Here is a 19,307-nt window from a genome sequence, read left to right on the forward strand (position 1 = left end):
CTGTCAACTGTAACATTCATTTAGAAAATGCATAGAAGAATTTGAAGGTTGTTTGCCTTGTGTTGTAGATATAAATCTAAAATCCTCACTAGTATAAAAGTATGACGAATGAAATTTACACCAGAGACGTGACCCATAGCCTATATTCTGTTTTGGATATTCAGTTTTGGGGCTGTTGACTATTTTTTTTTGTAATTCCCCCCACCCCCACCACCAACCTCCCACCTCTATAAACGTTGTTTTAGTGGTAGGGGAAGGTTACAATGACAGGTCAAGCTCCCGACCACCACATTGGGTAACTGTGATTCTTGCAAGAGTAAATGTTCCATAAAATTGTGAAATAGATGCTCAAAACACATTAAAAGAATCTGAATAAATGTTTGGCACATGTTTGCATAAAACAAGAAACAGTGGCAGTGGTAGTTAAAAGGATGCAGCATAACCTTATCTGTCTTAAATTAACTTAGCCTAACTTAGCCATCCCTATGTCAGCCTAACCTTACATTCCTCAACCCAACCTAACTTAACCAAACCTTCTTTCACCTCTTTAACTTAACCCAACCAAAAAACTTTTACAGTACATTTTTTCTGTATCTTTTTACCATATCAGAGTGTACAACTTTTTCCTATTCTACTTACACTGCAATGAGTATTTATCAGGATAATTAATCACTATTAAATCAGTCATAGTTGGTGTCTGTTTTTCATGACACCGTGTTAAGCACTGATCCTTATGTTGACATAGTCTTATGCATTGTTATCTGTGTACCCTCTTCAAAATTACAAGTATTCCAACAAAATCTGTCATATATAATGACTTTCAGTGCTGAGAACAACACATTTACAAGGATACATACTAGGGTAAATGATCGAATGGCCTCCTGGCGACTACCTTCCCAAAAAATAACTTTAAGACTATCTGTAACTCAGGCTAGACATCAGTCACGAGCCAGCGCTGGTGGAAGCAACACCTCTAGACCTCTACTTTCCTCTGGAAGTAAGTGTTCAAGTTATTTTTTGGAAAGGTGGTTGCGCTACCGTCCAGGTGGTCGCCAGGAGGCCATTCGATCGTTTACCCTACCTTACATTTTGTAACTGCACCTGCTACAGGTATTTAAGTACTTGCCCTATGGTTGCTCCTTTCACAAACCTGACCCTAAATGAAGCATCAAATATGGCATTACTTCAACCAGGAAAAGTTATATCTTTTCTCTGTAACGTTATCTCTGTAATTTTTCATTTTTTACCAAACTGATATAGAAAAAAAATTTTGAAATTGATATGTAAATAGAAATAACAACACAGAAGTAGCTTGAGAAATTATGGGCTCATTCTAAAATAATACCACATAACCTGGACAACCTACTTGGCCAGAGACCTTTATCTCCTCAGGAAAATTAACACGTTAGCCTGTGACTAATAACCAACATGAATGTTGACTAACCGCAGATCAATACATATTCCAGATTTTATCGCTCTGTAAATATGACTGCAAATATTGTCAAGACTCGCATGCTGTGTATACAGTGGTGTATAACCATGCTTAAAGCCCTGTACACACTATGCATCCTGATGCTCAGTGTTAGATGGATGCGTTGAAAAACGACTTTTTCAACACGAAGCCGCATCACCAATGTGTTGATGGGGCAGAGCCATTTCATTACTCAGCTCAGTGATGTACCAGCATTCAGAGGGGGAGGATGTCCGCCCACCACCACCCGCCAAACCCCTTGAGTGGACATGGATTAACACTACATTTTATTGAATTACTGAAGGAACATCTATCTGTTTGGAACATCAAATGCAAGCATTACAAGATGAGAAACATCAGGAGTGCAAGCGTGGAAGCCATAAAATCAGAGTTATCGAGTTTTGTAAACTGTACATTACTAACAAACTGCACACCCTGAAGAGACAATTCTACAGGGAAATGTCTGCAATCAGAGCATCACAGAAGTCTGGAGCTGGCACAGAAGATCTCGACACTCCGAAGTTATGGTGTTTTGATGAGCTGCGTTTCCTGTAATAAAGAAAATATTTGTGTACTTTGTACTTATATTTGAACCTTACTTTCAAATAATCCTCCCTAAGGACATTATAGATGGCTTCACAGGTTTCGGGGATGATTAGACCGAGGCTCTGTTTTGAAATCCTGTTTGAATATTGGAGGCTTGCATACGACCCTCCAACTGCAAGAACGAGCTCCTGGTGATATGCTGTCTCGAAAGCTGGTGTCCTGCTTACAAATATATGGTTCAATTTTTTTCCAATAATTTCTAAAATGCAAGGATTGGCCTTCTTATGTAATTTTCAAAGTCTGTTGGATTTTCGACTTGTAGCTCCAAAAATATTTCATTGAAGCTTCCCTTCAGAGGTTGCCGAGAAAGCCATTGCTTACACAAGGTTCAGAGTTTCTTCCTCAAAAGTTTCTTTTTTGCAGCTCACAGAGCAACTACACCCCACAGTAGAGTCTCCTGGCAAAGTACATCATCGGCAGACATCCTGCCGTTGAAAGCTGAGCTGCGAGAACAAGTGAGCAGTGTTGCAGTGCAGTTTGGGCGCTATTAATTTTTTTCAACACCACTACTGCATCACGTAGCTGATACATGATGGCATAGTGTGTACCATGCTTAAAGCTGTAATCACTTGTAGGTAGCAGGAAGATACTTGTTATGAGGTGGATAATTTATTTACCTTACTGTAAATTTCTCCATTGCAGGCTACAACATCCTTTATCTACCTGCATTTCTTCTAACGTTCATATGCCACTATTGACAGTGGCAAATGGCCTGGCAAATTTTTTGTTTAGGAGCTTCTTTGTGCCTTAGAAGAAGGGCTAATGATACGTTTTTGCTTCCACCGTCTCAGTATTTATATTTCTTCTTCCAATTCAGTCGCCTCATTTTGAAAACTCAAGCCTCAATTGCCGCGAGCTTATTTAACATCATCTTCCATCCAGGCTTTCTGATTTTGGTAATAATAAACAGAAAGCAGCTTGTGTTGACTCGTGTTCATTATTGCTAAACATTCTTGGAGTGACGTATTCATAATGGGTTCTATCGTGTGTTTAATTCCTACAACATTTTATCCGAAATGCAGCATTACACAATCTTTAAATCCAGGAATTGTCTTGGGTTCTTGATGAATGTAAACGTGCAACATGTTCCAGCATATGCTTCCAGAAAAAGCTCACGTCATAACCCCAGTTATCAAGCGCCTCAGCGGCATAGTTGGTATGGTATTAGCATCCCACCTCGGTGGTCGCGGGTTCGATTCCTGGCCATTCCACTGAGGAGTGAGAGATGTGTATTTCTGGCGATAGAAGTACACTCTCGACATGGTTCGGAAGTCACGTAAAGCCGTTGGTCCCGTTGCTGAATAACCACTGGTTCCATGCAAACGTAAAAGCACCATACAAACAAACAAACAATAACCCCAGTTATCGGCGGGGTGATTATGCAGTCTATTTTTTATGTCCACTTTCTTATTATTAGAAGTTAATATTGCTTTCTCATACTACGCATTTGCCTTTTACCAGTATGGATTCTAATTTTATTTCTCACCCACGGTGCAAGTTTGTGTGTGTGTGTGTGTGTTGTGGATCCTTCCATGACAAATTTCATTTTTTAAGAATTTTCTTCATTCATGCTTTGTGCTATCCTGGCCATCTGGAGCCTGGGGTGATGTTAACAACACCTATTTCCCATCTTATGTATCTTCTATGCCACCTTCAGAAACTGTCATGCTGACATTCCTCACCTGACTTTATGAAACCAATTTAGAGGAACCATTCTTTCATTATGGACCCAGCCAACTGAGACTCGTGCAATAATCTCCCCATGGCAACGTTTTCATTTTAGATCCGCCTCAAGATCAGTTCACTCTGGTGGTGGTTAGTGCTGTCATGCACTGTAGGCATTACTTAAGGTTCTTTGCATTGTGCCTTCAGTCCCCAGCTGCAACCAATGACTTTCCACATGAACACCTAGTCATGGTAATTTGGGATTTTAAAACAAGAGTTAGTTACCCCTTGTACACTTTCCAAGGCAGGTAGGTTTGGTTCATCTCCGTATTATAGTTCTCTTAGTTGAGGACTCGTATGAAGACTGCCAAGGACCTTCACTCTTTTCAGGAAAATCTAACACTGAATTGGTGATGTGGTTTGTATTCTCATAAGCAGCAAACACCTTAACAAACCCCTTAAGGTAGCCTATGTTAAAGATTTGTGCCAGGATGACAGAACAGTCTATTCCTGCTTATAAACATGGTGAATTGGGACCTTCACCATCAAGTCAAGCTTACTCTGGATACAAGATTAACCGTTCAAGGTGGTTACAAATGTCACATGTGTTCTGGCCATTCTCATTTTCAGGCCTAAATTCAGTAAGTTGCCGTTTGTCTGGGTGATCAAGTTATTGCCAAGCCATGCTTCAATTATATGTTCTAGAAACATGACTATGTATCCCACTCAGTTCTGTAGATTTATGGTATTCCAGTTAACGACTAGTATGGGTGGAAGTATGATTTGTAAGGTTTTTCATGGTAATGAGATTTACTACCCTGAAATTTAAATGCCCTTTTTTGTATTTTCTCCATAACTATAATACTTACAAAAAAATCTAGTTTCACACATTTCCCATTGTTTCAAAGGGCATTCACAAGTAATGATAATTGCAGAGCGCTCAAGTTTCAAAACTTAAAAGTAATAATCGAAAATACAATTCTGAGATATTTAAAAAGGGCATTACTATTTTAATAGAATATGTACAGCAATACTATTACACAGCTACAGATGAAGGTATTAGTAAAACAATGATCAATGTTTTGAAATTTATTTTCAGATTAGAATGTTTGGTTGGAGGTTGTCCAAGAATATATTTTTATCCACAATATATAATAGGTGTTAAACCTGGTGGTCTTCGCGATCAACCAGACTTTTCAACCACACGCTTGCCGTAGTTTCTTGTAAACAGCCTTCACCTCGCTTTTTTGTAATCTTGACAACTTCTTTATATCTCGTTCACTCATATAAAAATTCCCCAGAATTCCCATCATCACAATAATAATATTCAAAACAGCAGTTTATGTTCATGAGCTAGAATATATTTTTGTATTGATAGTAGTGAAGATCTAGACCTATGGGGGGAGAGCAGCACGTCCACATCATTATATGGAGAGAAAAAACTGAAAACATTGTCCAGAGAGGTTGGGTCTGACTGAACATTCTGAAGTGCATATGGAATCACTGGTAGATAGGTATCTAGTACTTTTAGTGAAGGAGAAAGGAGGATGGACTTTGCCAAATTGGTAACAGCAATAGCATTCTCTCTATTATGGTTACCACACTGATAAAGACTGCTGGGTACTAGGGGCCAAGATATACTTTATATATATTGTCTATATATGAGAAAAAGAGAGGTCAACTTTTCAATATCTTGTCAAACCATTTTTACACCATTTCAAATGAAGATGCATACAATAAAAATCAAAGAGTACAGCAGATAACACCAAAGAGAAGAAAACATAACCATATTGCACTAAAGAATTTTTCATATTCCTACATACACAGACAAAAGGAAAAAATGCTCTTCCAAAACAAGTGAGATTATGTTGATCCAGACTTCCATCAAATGAAAACAAAACATTTGAGTAACCCCTTAGTATCCAGCACTCTTCTACCTAAGGAAAAAAGTCCCCTTTGCCACCAAACCTCTTCATTTCATTTTTCAACTCCTTGAAGTTTGTCCACAGAGAGAGAGAGAGAGAGAGAGAGAGAGAGAAATTCCTGGGGATGGACCGATCTCGATCTCGACGCTCTTGAGGGAAATGTAATGCTAAATTCAATTTTAACACAAGTTACAATTTGAAAAATGCCTGACTACTCTTTAGTAAGAAACAAAGCTAATAAAAAGATGGCAAGGAAATGACATATGCCAGTGCAATACTAGTCGTAACTTAACGAGTAATAAAAAATAGGACTCTCAATGCATGCAAAGATAAATAGGCTGCCAAAAACAGCAAAGGGAAAGTTTACGAAGCTTTGAAGTTACAAAGATCTATTGAAATAATAAAGTTTTAATTCACCTATATTTTTTCCAGTATAAATATTAAAAATGCTTGCACAGGAAAATTTATTTTTTATTTCTTTTTATATAACTCATGGCGTACTACAGTACATTAACACAATAACTTCACTTTCCTTCACCGCTTTCATATCTAATGATGCATCAGTGGGTATATGACAGGTAGACAAGGGGGCTGGAGTTTATATAATAAAATTCTCTTCTTCATTTAGACGGTATATAATTCTCCATATACTTCTATTAGAGATCTGAAAAAGAAAATAAAACTGTAAATGAAGCAATACAAAGTTTTTAATATTCCTCTATGTTCTAAATACTGCAAACACTAAGAACATTCTTAATACTTTCAATATTTCTTAAAAAGCTAAATAACTTGAAAAGCTAAATAACTAACTAGCAATACAGTGTTCCCCCCCCCCCAACCCCCCCCCCCCCCTTATTTGCGGGGGATTGGTACCAGACACCCCGGCCCCCTTGTGACTAGCTAGAATCTGAAATAGTTGGAACCCCTAGCAGTTTTATAAGTTAAAACTTAAGAGAAACCCACTAATAATGTATATAATTTTTTTTTAAGTAGTTTTATCACAAAGTGCATTTTACGATAAAAAAAAAAAAAAAAAAAAACAGGAATTTGTGGATATTTCACATAGAAAAATACCGCAAATAGGTGAATTTTCCACGAATAATGGGGGTATATGTTCCACAGAGAAATCTGCAAATCCAGAGTGCACAAATATAAGGGGTTCACTGTATATGTAAGTTCCACATTGGATGTGTGGACTTCGCACACGGCTACTAATCTGGTGGTCCGAAGTTTGATTCTCGGCTCGGCCAACGTGGAACCAGAGGAATTCATTTCTGGTGATAGAAATTAATTTCTCTATATAATGTGGTTCAGATCCCACAATAAGCTGTAGGTCCTGTTGCTAAGTAACCAACTGGTTCCTAGTCACGTAAAAATGTGGTCTGGTTAAACTAAGATAGGCCTAACTTTTAACTGTATATGTATCATTTTGAGTAACAATAATTCTGAACTCCTGCTTTGACACTGCCTTCAACACTGTGATCATTTATAACACTTTACCACCAAGATAAAAATTTCCATGAAAATTAAATATTCCAGATAAGTATTTTCCAAAATGTCAATTTTAAGGGGGGAGATAAACATTGTGCTATAATACTGAATATATTGAAATTTCTAAAAAAAAATTGTAGTTGTGCTGCATGAACAAAAATGTCAGTTCCACTAACCATTTCCCACATTTAAAACTCCCACAGGTAGTATATTTGAAAGTATTTCTTTTTTATGAATTGACCTTATTCCTGAAAGATAAACTACATAAATGCCTTGACTTCCCAGAATCCTGCTTTAAAAGATTATAATATAAAAATATGCTCTGTAATGAAAATATGTTCTGTAATGAAAAGCCTACAAATCAATCAATGCTTTATCATTTTTTAACCATTATATTGTGAGATTATCTAAAAAAAATATTACAGTACCCTGAATACAATTGAATCACCAGTAACTAGCTTTTGTTTCTCTGCCCTTCAACCAAGCCTAACACAAGTGCCATTACTTCACTAGAGTAATAAACACTAATGATACCTTTGAAGCATACTACCCAATTTGGGGTGAATTTTCAAGTTTGTGAATGCCAGCCTAAGGGAAACTAATTCTTCTGTTATGTCAAAATTAAAGATAAAAAAATTAAAAAAAAAACAAACAAACAAACAAACTCACTCTCAATCTTGTGTGGTTCGTGCTGCTTGGAGTGATGTAGTGGAGAGATGCTATTAAAGCCTGGTGGTGGTGAGGTTGGGGGCCACATAGGTGCCACGGAACGCTGTGTGGGAGCCGGGGGACCTGTAGGGGCTGCATGGGGACCCAACCCAGTTGGCATTCCAGCAGAATTTATATTAAATGGTAAAAGATTGTTCCATAGAGGAGCTTCTGCCAACTGATCAACCACCTTCATCCAGTGTGGTGGAGAATCTGACCGAGAGTCTGTTAACTGACCAGAGGAGAGGATGGCTGGGTCTAAAACTGTGAGATCTGGGGCACCACTAATGCTCCAACCTATAAGAAAAAGAAATGTAAATCTCAGGGATCCAATGTACGTTTGTGCTCCATTAACGACATATTGTATTCAAGAGGACGTTAAGGCTTAAACAAACTGGGCATATTTGTACTCCAAAGGTAATGTGTCTTTAGGTTACTATACTATTGCTTATTAAAATAGCAACAATGAACATAAAGCCATTCAATACAGAATAACTTTAGTTTTCAATTACAACTATTAATTTAGCTCTGAGTCAATCATTAAGGTTTATGTACACTGAGCCCACCAGAATATTGTAGAATTCCATTTCATTAGTTTTGAATTGCAGACGACAAAAATATAAAATTTTCATGATAAAATTTATTTCGTTACTTGCCTACTGTTCATATCTCCTCGCCCATCTCAAATAAATTGAATGACTGCCAATGAAGAATAGCTATACAACTACACTTTCGATGACCCTTGATCTTAATGCAATAATAGGATTTAATGATCACAGAGAGCTCATTACAATGAGCTAATAAAATCTTCAAAGAGAAACAAGAAGCTTGAAGTGTCCCAAAAGTTCACTTATCAGATCCCTACTACTACCACCTCCAATGACCAAAGGGATGGTTTCAAGTAGTATGCTAGTACTATTTAAAGAGAATTCTAAGATCAACCACGATCGCTTCAGCTTACCTTTCTGGGAATTTGCTAGAGAACTCAAAGTTAATTGGTGCAATAATGTCTGTTGTTGTTGTTGTTGCTGTTGCTGCTGCTGCTGTTGTTGTTGCTGTTGTTGTTGCTGCTGCTGCTGCTGCTGCTGCTGATGGTGATGAGCCATATTAAGGAAGTTTGTAAGGGGATTATTTGGCGAATTGGGATTGTTGGCAGCTCCAGATGCCAATGTGTTAAGCGTGTTTACAGTATTCAAAGTGTTCATGGTACTAACTGAGCTTATGGCTGGGAATATACTGCGGAGGCCATTTTCTAAATCTTTCAAAAGGAAGGCATCGCCCTTTGGAAGTCCTACACACCCAGGAGGACATTGTGAGGCACTGAGGGGTGTCGTGTCCATACCCAGTAGTGAGGCAGGAGGTAATAAGTGGGGAGGAAGGCTGTTGCCACCCAATCCTCCAGGTATAACTCCATTACTCAACCCATTGGTATTTCCACCACCTAAAAGATTACCACTTAAACCAGGTGGTACACCTAAGCCATTAGAGCTAACCATGCCATTGAGAGTTTGCGGAGGTACAGCAGGATTAGAGCCCAAGCCTTGATTTCCTGCTAGACCACTGAAGAATGGTGGTAACTTGTTGGGCTCTTGAGTTTGTCTTGGCACATTGTACGAGTTGAAACCATTGAAACCAGGAGGAGGTAATCTGGCACGCGACTGGCTACCTGGGTTGCAATAGTCTATCACGGATTTTAGGCCTGCTCTCAGCTGTTCTTGCTGTTGCTGCTGCTGCTGATGCTGTAAATGGTGGTGGTGGTGGTGGTGGTTTTGTTGATGGTGATACTGCTGGTGTCTGAGTTGCTGTTGCTTTTGTTCTATTTTTATATCTTCTGCAAGCGCTTTGTTCGTTTCTTCAAATGGATCAAAACCTAGATCATCATCTATAAATGCTTTGGAAGGAGCCTTCTCTTCTAAATCAAATATACAGTTCCAGGTACTGTTATTTTCGGCAGGGAACATACTATCCATATTAAATACTTCAGGCGTTTTTCTGCCCCAATCTGCAATTTAGAAAAAGGAAAATTGATGATTTAATCTAGATAAAAGTGATAAGTAACAAACCAATTGCTGTCAGAATCCACACACCAAACCCAAGCCTAATGAAAATATATGGGTTAAAACATATTTAAAGTTTTTCTAATATTAACTGGAACCTGAATGAAGAATAAAGCTTAAGAAATCAAGTATTCAAGCTTTTGGACAATGTTAGAACACAATTTGGAAACTTAGCACAAATAGAACCATTACCAGACCAACAAAATATAATTTCCAACTCGAAGGTTAACTCAATTTTTAAGTCCACAGCCCAGCAATTACATACCGTATATTTCCGTGTATAAGACAACCTTAAGATAAGACGAGGCCAAAAATCATGGAAAATTTTCATGAAATTATCTCATATCTGTAGTATAGGACTACTTCTAAATTACAAATCGAAATGTTTTTTGGAGAAAAGTGATTTGTAAAAATTAAACAGTAAAACTATATTAATAATAATGACTTAAATAAAGGTTGTTTTGCTTGATGTATCCAAAACAGTATTAATATTATCATATAGTTACTGTATTACAAACTATAAACATTGACATGTACATCATTTGCATTTCATATTGTTTACATTCTAAAAATCTCGGCTGTTTTGAGTATTATTGATATCTTCACTGCCATTATTTGTTAGGAGAGATATAACTCGGAGATACCTTTTATCATAACAAAGTTTGGTTGAAAACATGCACATATTACTTCATTGTCTAAGCACTGAGTAGGTGTGATTTCTCCAGTTCCAAACATCACTGCCACCTGGCCGTTATTAGTTTTATTTACCCTCGGCTATAACCTGCAGCTTAATTTACAAGTATGCTCCCTTAAGATCTACACTGCATGAGAAAGGAACAAAAATGTATTTTATTTTTACTTATTGAGAATCATCAGAGTTTAACAATTTTAATGGAGGTCTTAATAAACGCTCGATAGTTACGGCAAATGACGTCAGCAATCAGCTGTTTTCAATTCGGTTGTTTATGCCAATACGTTTACAATAATAGTTTCATTCAGAATTCTAAAAACTGGAATTTTGTAGTGGAGGATAGAGGAGTATCATAGTGGAGGACGGAGGAGTATCATTAGTATTACAAACGAACGATGAGAGAGAGAGAGAGAGAGAGAGAGAGAGAGAGAGAGATTGCCTCGGTCAGATTGTTACACTGATAGATATCCACCTGCAAAAGTCTAATAATAGTTGTATTGAGAATAATGATAATTTAAATAAAACATGTTTAACTGTAATCATATTACATGTATTAGGGAAAAACTCTCTATCACGAGAGTATATATAATGTTCTAAAGGGTCCACAATAATACAGTGTAAAAAGTCCGTGTATAATTTTTAAGACTTTACAGAAAGCTTTCGAACCCTTCCATGGGTTCATTTGGACTGAAGATAAACCCAGGGAAGGGTTTGAAAGCTTTCTGTAAAGTCTTCAAAATTATACACGGACTTTTTACACTTTGTATTATTGTGGACCCTTTAGAACATTACATGTATTATTGTATTACATTATAAGAAAAAAAGATGATGCGCCATTTGCATTCTAAGTTTCTTTACAGTCTCAGCTGATCACGTTTTGCCGATATCATCACTGTCTTTAGTTGCTGTATGTAACTTAATTAAGAGATGCATACAGTCCTTTCAAAAATGATCAAAGCTGGGTTTAACAAGGCCGAGTCTAGATGTTTTTCACACAGAAGGACACGGTAAAGGGAAACCATACGTTTAAGTTTCGCTGCCATTCTCAAACAACCGCTAATAATAATACAATAATGAACGATAATAATTGTACACAATCATCTTCATATCCCTGAATTGTTCGAAACAGTTGCCATGAACGGTACCGAAGATGATTTGTATATCGACGATGAAGCCGAAGTCGACTCGCCAGAACCAGACTGGAATCCCTAAGATCGTGGTACATGTGATCAATCTTGTGATATGTATGAGAAACCTTTCATGAAAAATGTTACTACTACTGCAATTACACTACTATTGAAATTTCTTAAGGTTACCAAAAAATAAAGGTTACTGTCACCGCAACCGCAACTAGATGTTTACATTTTCTCCGCTGGGATCGCATAGATAAATGTTTCTTTCATTGATTTTGAATTATTCCTCAAATAGGCGATTTGTTATGAATATATGGCAATAATATACATATGTGGTATAATTTTTTTATAAAGTGAAATATAAGCCAATAATATATATGGTATCATTTTATTTCATGAAGTGAATCCATGTATGTTGGTGGTTAGGCTATAGCACTGAGGCCGAGGCTAGCCTACAGATACGCATCTTAGAATTCAAGTTTGATCTTTAGTGTTGCAGTATAAGACGACCCCCAATTTTTAGGGGGGAATTTTAGGATTTAAAGGTCATCTTATACATGGAAATATACGGTACCTTAAACTGATTTATACAATATTCATAAAAGTTGCATGATAAATTTTGCATTAGACAATCATGAACGTGCCTTTCTACCTGCCTAAAAAATACATATATTCACTGCAGTCAAAATATACCTACAATATTTTGCAGTGCATAATAAAATCGTGAATGTGCCTTTCTGACCGGCTAAAAAGTATATTCAATGCAGTCAAAATTTAACTATGATTTTTTGCATACTGCATAATACAGGTATCATTTTGGGGGACTATCCAGTAACCTGGCTGCTATTTTCAAAAGTTTTCACTAATTTTCAAATTTTAACATTCACATGCCTATCTGTAGAGTAGTTAAGCCAAAAAATTAATAAATTTCCTGCCTGTATTGTATAAGAAAACTTTACAATAGAAAAGTTTTTAAATATGTCTCAGCTGTATTTACAACTTTAAAGTAATTCTTTCCTAAGAAATAACTTATCCCCTTTCACCTTTTCACTTACCAAAAATTGAAGGCCAAAGTACACTGCATACAAATATCTTAGGGTTAACATCGCAGAACTTACCCGACGAATTATTTTGTGTATTTTGACTATTTTGAAGTTGTGGCTGAGGAGATGATGGAGGAAGAGGAGGAGAGTTTCGCTGTAGTGGAAGATTAGGTACAGACGAGAAGTAGCTCTGTGTATTATCCGAAAAGAGAGATGCGGCACGAGAAAATTGTTGTGGTAGTGGTAAACTGGACGAAGGCTCCGAAGACGACGATAAGGATGAAGGCGGAGTTGGGAGCGGAGAACTGTCATCCTGCGCAGAGGCTACTGGTGACGAACTGGGAGGTGGTGAAGGGGGGATAAGAGGAGTTTCGTATGACGGAGGAGGGGTCGTCGAGGCAGAAGATGAGCAACTGTCATTCGCCGAAGATGGGGATGACGTCACAGCAGGGGACACACTGTGATTTATTATATCCACCCCAAGCCCATTACTCGAGTTACCACTCGAGTGGCTGCTATTGCTGCTGTTACTACTATTACTGCTAGTGCTACTATGACTTCCTGTAGTACAAGATCTTTCCCTCTCTTTTCCACCTCTGTAAAGTAATTATATACAACAAAGCTCAGTAACAACATTCCTTGAAAACTATTAGTCATTTTACTTAATATTTTACAGGAAATTCAGAACACATGGAAGCCAAATGCTCCACTATTACTATACTAACCATCCATATTTCTGCTACCAATTATGTTAACTAGCATCTACTCGCTCTTAACAGACATTTCAATACAATAACAAAAACTTCAATAAACTAAAATTCTCAATAGGTAATATGGCTTTCTTCAGTTTCGCTTCAATTAAAACCATTAACATGTCCTACACATACAGCATTTTTTTAGCTTGTGAAATTTTCAAATTTCAACTGACTGAAAGATGTTTTATATAATGGCTCCTACTATTAAACTAAAAATAGAGAACATGAGCCATGCACTCACTGAAGTCTACCATAAAGATCAAAAGTATCATAATTACATTATTACTAAAGATATAAATAAATAAAGCACTGAGAAAATACAAACTACTAATAGTGCTAAAACTGCTAAAAGTTTCCCCTGTACTAAAATAAAGTTTTATGAATTTGTATTTTTCATAGCTAATAAACCTGAGGTCTTAACAATAGGATAAATCTTCTGGCGACAGCTGGAAACCGATTAAAAACAATCAAAGACTGTAAATGTAAGGAATCTGTGGTGTCTGACATCCAAAGCATAGTTGAGGTGGAAGCAAGTCCAGAGACCACACTTACACTTGAACCATGTGACGCATGTCTTACTTCCAACACAGGATGAAACATAAGAGGGGTGGCTAGAGGTGGGCAGTCAAGTTTAAGACCCCAGGTTTGTTAGCTAGGTAAAATACAAATCAATTAAAAATGTCATTTTTTTCACACACAGAACAAACCTCCGGTCTTGACAATAGGATAGACTCACTTGGAGGGGTTAGGAGAATCCTGAACTGACTGGAGATTCGGCACACCTGATCATTCTTCTTAGAAATGAGAATTCTAAAGAAGAGGACTCTCAGCCTATGAGATAATAGATATGTGGATATCGAATACTCATCCACTGAGTTAATATACAACAAAACTTGTTCAGATTCATTGCACACATGGAAGTAAAAAAGAACTATACATGTTCAGGCAAAACCATGTTAGCCACAAGAAACAGGTTTGTCACCACTTCTCACTCCCCTTGATGGAGAGGGGGGTTGAAGCTACTGACAGCAGATTTATATGTTCCGTGGAACTAAAAAGTGCTGTAACAGTATGGGTGCAACGCTCACCTGCATCAAGCCAGTTCCAGCGTATGATGTGTACGTATTCTTCAAACTGCCCTTTGCACTTGGGTATGAAGAAAAGGGGAAAGAAAGACAAGAGACCAGTCATCTCACTCATTCCCTACTCCACACATTCATCTTAAGCAAGATACAGATGGGGGAGGGAGGCACAGTGTAGGATTAAGGCACCACCAAAAGTCAAACGCAATTTGGCAGATAATGAAATTTAAAAGAATTTCCTACTAACAACAAAACACAATACAATAAAGCATGACAATGGCACACAAGATCATAAGTGGAAAAAAAAATTCCATACTAAATGAAAAATGAAATTTTTCATTATTTTAAAATCGAAAGTTTTATTGTATACTTACCGAACAATTATAGAGCCGTGATTTCCACGAGCGGCAGGGATACTAAATTCAAATTTAGCGCGTCGGCGTCGCCAACGACTGGTGGTGATGACGTCATCTCCCTCCACTCGCGGGAGAACCAGGTACAACTGCCCAGGTGAATCCAATTCTTTCTGCCCGTCCGTCCCACCTAAGGGGAGGAGGGTGGGTTATAATCATAATTGTTCGGTAAGTATACAATAAAACTTCATTTTAATTTTAATAATGAAAATTTCATTTTTATTGTAGTGCTTACCGAACAATTATAGAGCTGATTACACATTTATGGGAAGGTGGGATTCAGTGGACCACTAGTATTTTTAAATGGTTACATTTATTGCAATACCAGTAAACACTCAAGGTGTCTGTTGTACCTTACCTTGTAAGAGAGCTACAGCAGACTGTTACTGCCTCTGGTCGGTGCTCTTCTTACTATTGTAGAGGAATTGGAATTTGACCAAAGTTAGCCTCTACAGGAGTGGAATCCTTCCGTAGTTTCAAGCGAGTCAAGGCTGACTGACGGAGGATAGTAACAACAAAGATTGCCCTTGCCCTGGGCTAAGACCAGAAATTCAATCATACAAAACATTTGTCACCAACACCAGATTTAAAAACAAAATATATACCCAACCATTGTAAACGATCTGACCTAAACAGACTGGTGAGTATCCCAGGTACTCAGTACCCCCAGCTTCCCCCTTGAACTCGGACAAAACCTATTCAAGGTGAAAAAGTAGCATAGAGGTGACGACCCCGTGCCGTTTCTCCCAAACCCAACACCATGCCAGAAACCGCCACCGGACCTAACGTTTACAATTCTCGAAAAACCGTTTCTATCTCTTTGAGATAATGACTCGCAAAAAACCGAATTCGATCTCCAGAACGTGCTCTGAAGAAATCGAAGCTAAAGATAAATTCTTTCTGAACTGCTAAAGAAGTTGCCACTGCTCTAACTCGTGAGCTTTAACTCTCAGAACGGACGATTGTCGTTCTCGGACTGCGAGTGAGCTTCCCTGATAAGCTCTCTAATAAAGAACGATATAGCATTCTTAGAAAGAGGACGAGAGGGATTTTGAACCGAGGTCCAGAGCTTAGAAGATTGTCCTCTGATACCCTTAGTGGCAAACAGATACTGCTTAATAGCCCTGACTGGACATAAGAAGCCTTTCTTCTCCTCATGTCCAACCAAATCAGATAAGTTCCTTACCACAAAACTCCATCGGGGCCAAGGATTAGAAGGATTCTCATTTTGGCTGAGAAGGTCAAAGATACCAAAAATACAGCATTGCCTTGAGAGAACCGACTCTTTTGTCTATAGCGTGCAATTCGCTGACACGCTTAGCAGAAGCTAGTGCAATAAGAAAGAGTGCCGTCTTAGTCAAGTTCCTGAGTGAAGCCGACTTCAAAGGCTCAAACGGTGGCCCCATGAGGAACTTAAGCACCACATCTAAGTTCCAAGCCACTGTATCTTGCGGGAGCTTTAGTGGTTTCGAAGACCTAATGAGGTCCGACAGATCTGAATTGGAGGAAATATCCAAACCTCGATGTCGAAAAACCGAAGAGAGCATGGCTCTATATCCTCTGATCGTCGAAGGAGCCAGTTTCTTAGAGTTCCTAAGAAATAGAAGAAAAATCTGCTATTCTGTTAAAGAGTCGCAGAGTAGAGACTTTAGCACTTCTACACCACTCTCTGAAGATTCTCCACTTCCCTTGATAGAGTTTGTTAGAAGACTCTCTCCTACAACGAGCGATAGCTTCTGCAAGCTCTTCTTGAAAATCCTTTCGCTCTGACAAGATTCCGGACAGTCTGAACCCTGTCGAGCTAGAGCGGACAAGTTTTGGTGGAACCTCTTGAAGTGAGGTTGTTTGAGAAGCCACTTCTCTGGAGGAAGAAGTCTGGGGAAGTCTACTAACAACTGGAGAAGGTCCGGGAACCACTCTTTCCTGGGCCAAAGGGAGCGATTAACGTTAGCGTTACATTGCTGTGCGACATGAACTTGTCAGCACCTCTCTTATTAGACCGAACGGAGGGAATGCATAAGCTTCCAGACCCGACCAATCCAACAGCATTGCGTCCACCGACCAAGCTAGAGGATCTGGGACTGGAGAACAAAAGAGAGGAAGAACGGTTGTCCTCGATGTCGCGAACAGGTCTATTGACGGTCGTCCCCAAAGGCGCCAAAGTTTCTGACACAAATCTTGTTGTCCAAAGTCCACTCCAGAGGTAACACTTGCTGTTGACGACTTAACTCGTCCGCCAGGACGTTCATCTTTCCCGGCACAAATCTCGGGACTAGCTGAACCTTCGCTTCGTTTGACCACAGGAGGAGATCCTTGGCTACTTCGTACAGAGAGAAAGACTGAGTCCCCCCCTGTTTCCGCACGTACGAGAGAGCCGTGGGAGTTGTCGGAATGCACTGCCCACTACTCGGCATTCTACTAAGCTCCGAAAACTGTCTGAGCCCTAAGAAAATTGCTAACAGTTCCTTTACATTTATGTGGAACTCTTCTCCTTCTCCGACCAAGCTCCTGAAGTCCGATGATTTCCCAGTAGGGCTCCCCAACCTGTGTCCGATGCGTCGGAAAAGAACTGTAGGTTCGGGAGGATGGGTCGTAAATCTAACCCTTCTTCCAACCTTGCTCGAGAGAGCCACCACCTTAGGTCCTCTTTTATTTGATCTGTGACAGGAAAGGTAATCGAGTCTGGTTGCGTCTTCCTGCACAAGAGGCTCTCAGGAAAAACTGCAGAGGTCTCTGTGCAGTCTTCCCAACGTCACAAATTTCTCCACTGACGTCAATTTGCCCAGGAGCCTCATCACTGATTGGCAGAACTTACCTTTTTGTCCAAGAACTCTGAACTGTCTCCAGACAGCCTTGAACCTCTTCGGGGACAGAAAAAGCCCGAAAAACTTGAGCATTCAGAATCATCCCCCAAATAAAGGATGCTCTGAGATGGAACCAACTGGGACTTCTGTTTGTTGACCAGAAATCCTAAACTTTCTGGCAAGATCCAGAGTTGTTCCAAGGTCCTTCATGCACCGACTCTCTGATTCCGACCGGAGAAGCCAATCGTCCAGATAGAGGGAGATTCTTACTCCTAATATGTGTAGCCAGCTTCTATCGGGGATAGAACCCTGGTGAAAACTTGAGGAGCGGTCGCTAGTCCGAAGCAAAGCGCCCGAAACTGAAACACCTTGCCTTCGAACATGAACCTCAGTACTTCCGAGATTCGCGATGTATCGGAATGTGAAAATAAGCGTCTTGCATGTCCAGAGAGACCATCCAATCCCCCTGTCTGATGGACTCCAGAACCGACCGAGTGGTCTCCATATGAAATTTTGTTTTCTGGACATGCAAGTTCAGGGCGCTCACATCCAAAACCAAACGGCCTCCAGCCCCCTGATGACTTGGGAACTACAAAAGGCGATTGTAAAGCTGGAGGAAAATCCCCTTCTACTGTTTCTATCGCTTCTTTGAGAACAAGCGCTTCCCTTCTGCGGCTAGCGCCAGAAATTTGTCTGAGCCCGGAGAGTATGCCTGGAATGGAATTGGCACAGGTGAGAGCGAGGGAGGTGAAACGAGAGGAATACGATAGCCGAACTTAATTGAGTACTTGCACCTACCCAGGCTCTGCTCCTCTGTTTTTCCCATTCCTCCCAAAAACAGAGCCAGCCTGGCTCCCACTGGTGCATGAAGAACCGAGCTTTCATTTGGAAGGTTTGTTAACCTTGGCCGAGGCCTTAGACTGAGGTCGCAAATTCGATTCGGCCGAAAGAAGCGCTTGGGTTTTCTCCCTCGAAAAGGCGCTTGGGACAGAGGAGAAACCGAAGGAACAGTCTCCACAGGAGCTTTAGGTCTCTTAGTAGACTGTGCCAGTAAATCCGAAGTAGATTTCTTATCTAGCGCAGACGAAATTGACAACACTACATCGTCTGGAAAGAGGTTATCTTTCACAAAAGGAGCAAACGAGAGCAGACTTCTGTTGGGACGTAACCCTTTTAGAAGCAAAGGAGCACCAAAGTTGCCTTTTCTTAAGGGTACCAAAGGCGATGAGCGAAGCTAACTCATCACATCCATCCCTAATGGATTTGTCCGCACAGGACAGAACACCAATCCAATCCTCCGCTAAAAATCCTGAAGGGAAAGAGAAGGACAGTCTTCGATCTTGGCCGGCTAAAGCGCCAATAGTCCAGTCAAGGAAGCTAAAGACTTCCAAAAGTTTAAATTGATTCTTTACAACGTGGTCCAACTCAGGCGCTGTAAAGAAAACTTTCGCTGCGGCGAAAGC

At 39.4% G+C, this 19,307-nt stretch overlaps 1 protein-coding gene across 5 annotated transcripts in view; it reads right to left on the reverse strand.

Moving 5' to 3' along the window:
• Positions 1-4,816: 4,816 nt before the first annotated feature.
• Positions 4,817-19,307, reverse strand: part of LOC135213765 (alpha-protein kinase 1-like) — a 36,525-nt gene continuing 22,034 nt past the window's right edge. For all 5 annotated transcript variants that reach the window (XM_064247903.1, XM_064247915.1, XM_064247895.1 and 2 more), the window contains 4 exons: positions 12,866-13,386; positions 8,828-9,868; positions 7,828-8,163; positions 4,817-6,331 (listed from right to left, as the gene is read on the reverse strand). In XM_064247903.1, coding sequence (XP_064103973.1) covers positions 6,324-6,331; positions 7,828-8,163; positions 8,828-9,868; positions 12,866-13,386 — 1,906 coding nt within the window. In that variant the 3' untranslated portion in view covers positions 4,817-6,323. The remainder of the gene's footprint in view (positions 6,332-7,827; positions 8,164-8,827; positions 9,869-12,865; positions 13,387-19,307) is intronic.

Source organism: Macrobrachium nipponense, chromosome 19, assembly GCF_015104395.2.
Source record: "Macrobrachium nipponense isolate FS-2020 chromosome 19, ASM1510439v2, whole genome shotgun sequence".
NCBI lineage: Eukaryota > Metazoa > Arthropoda > Malacostraca > Decapoda > Palaemonidae > Macrobrachium > Macrobrachium nipponense.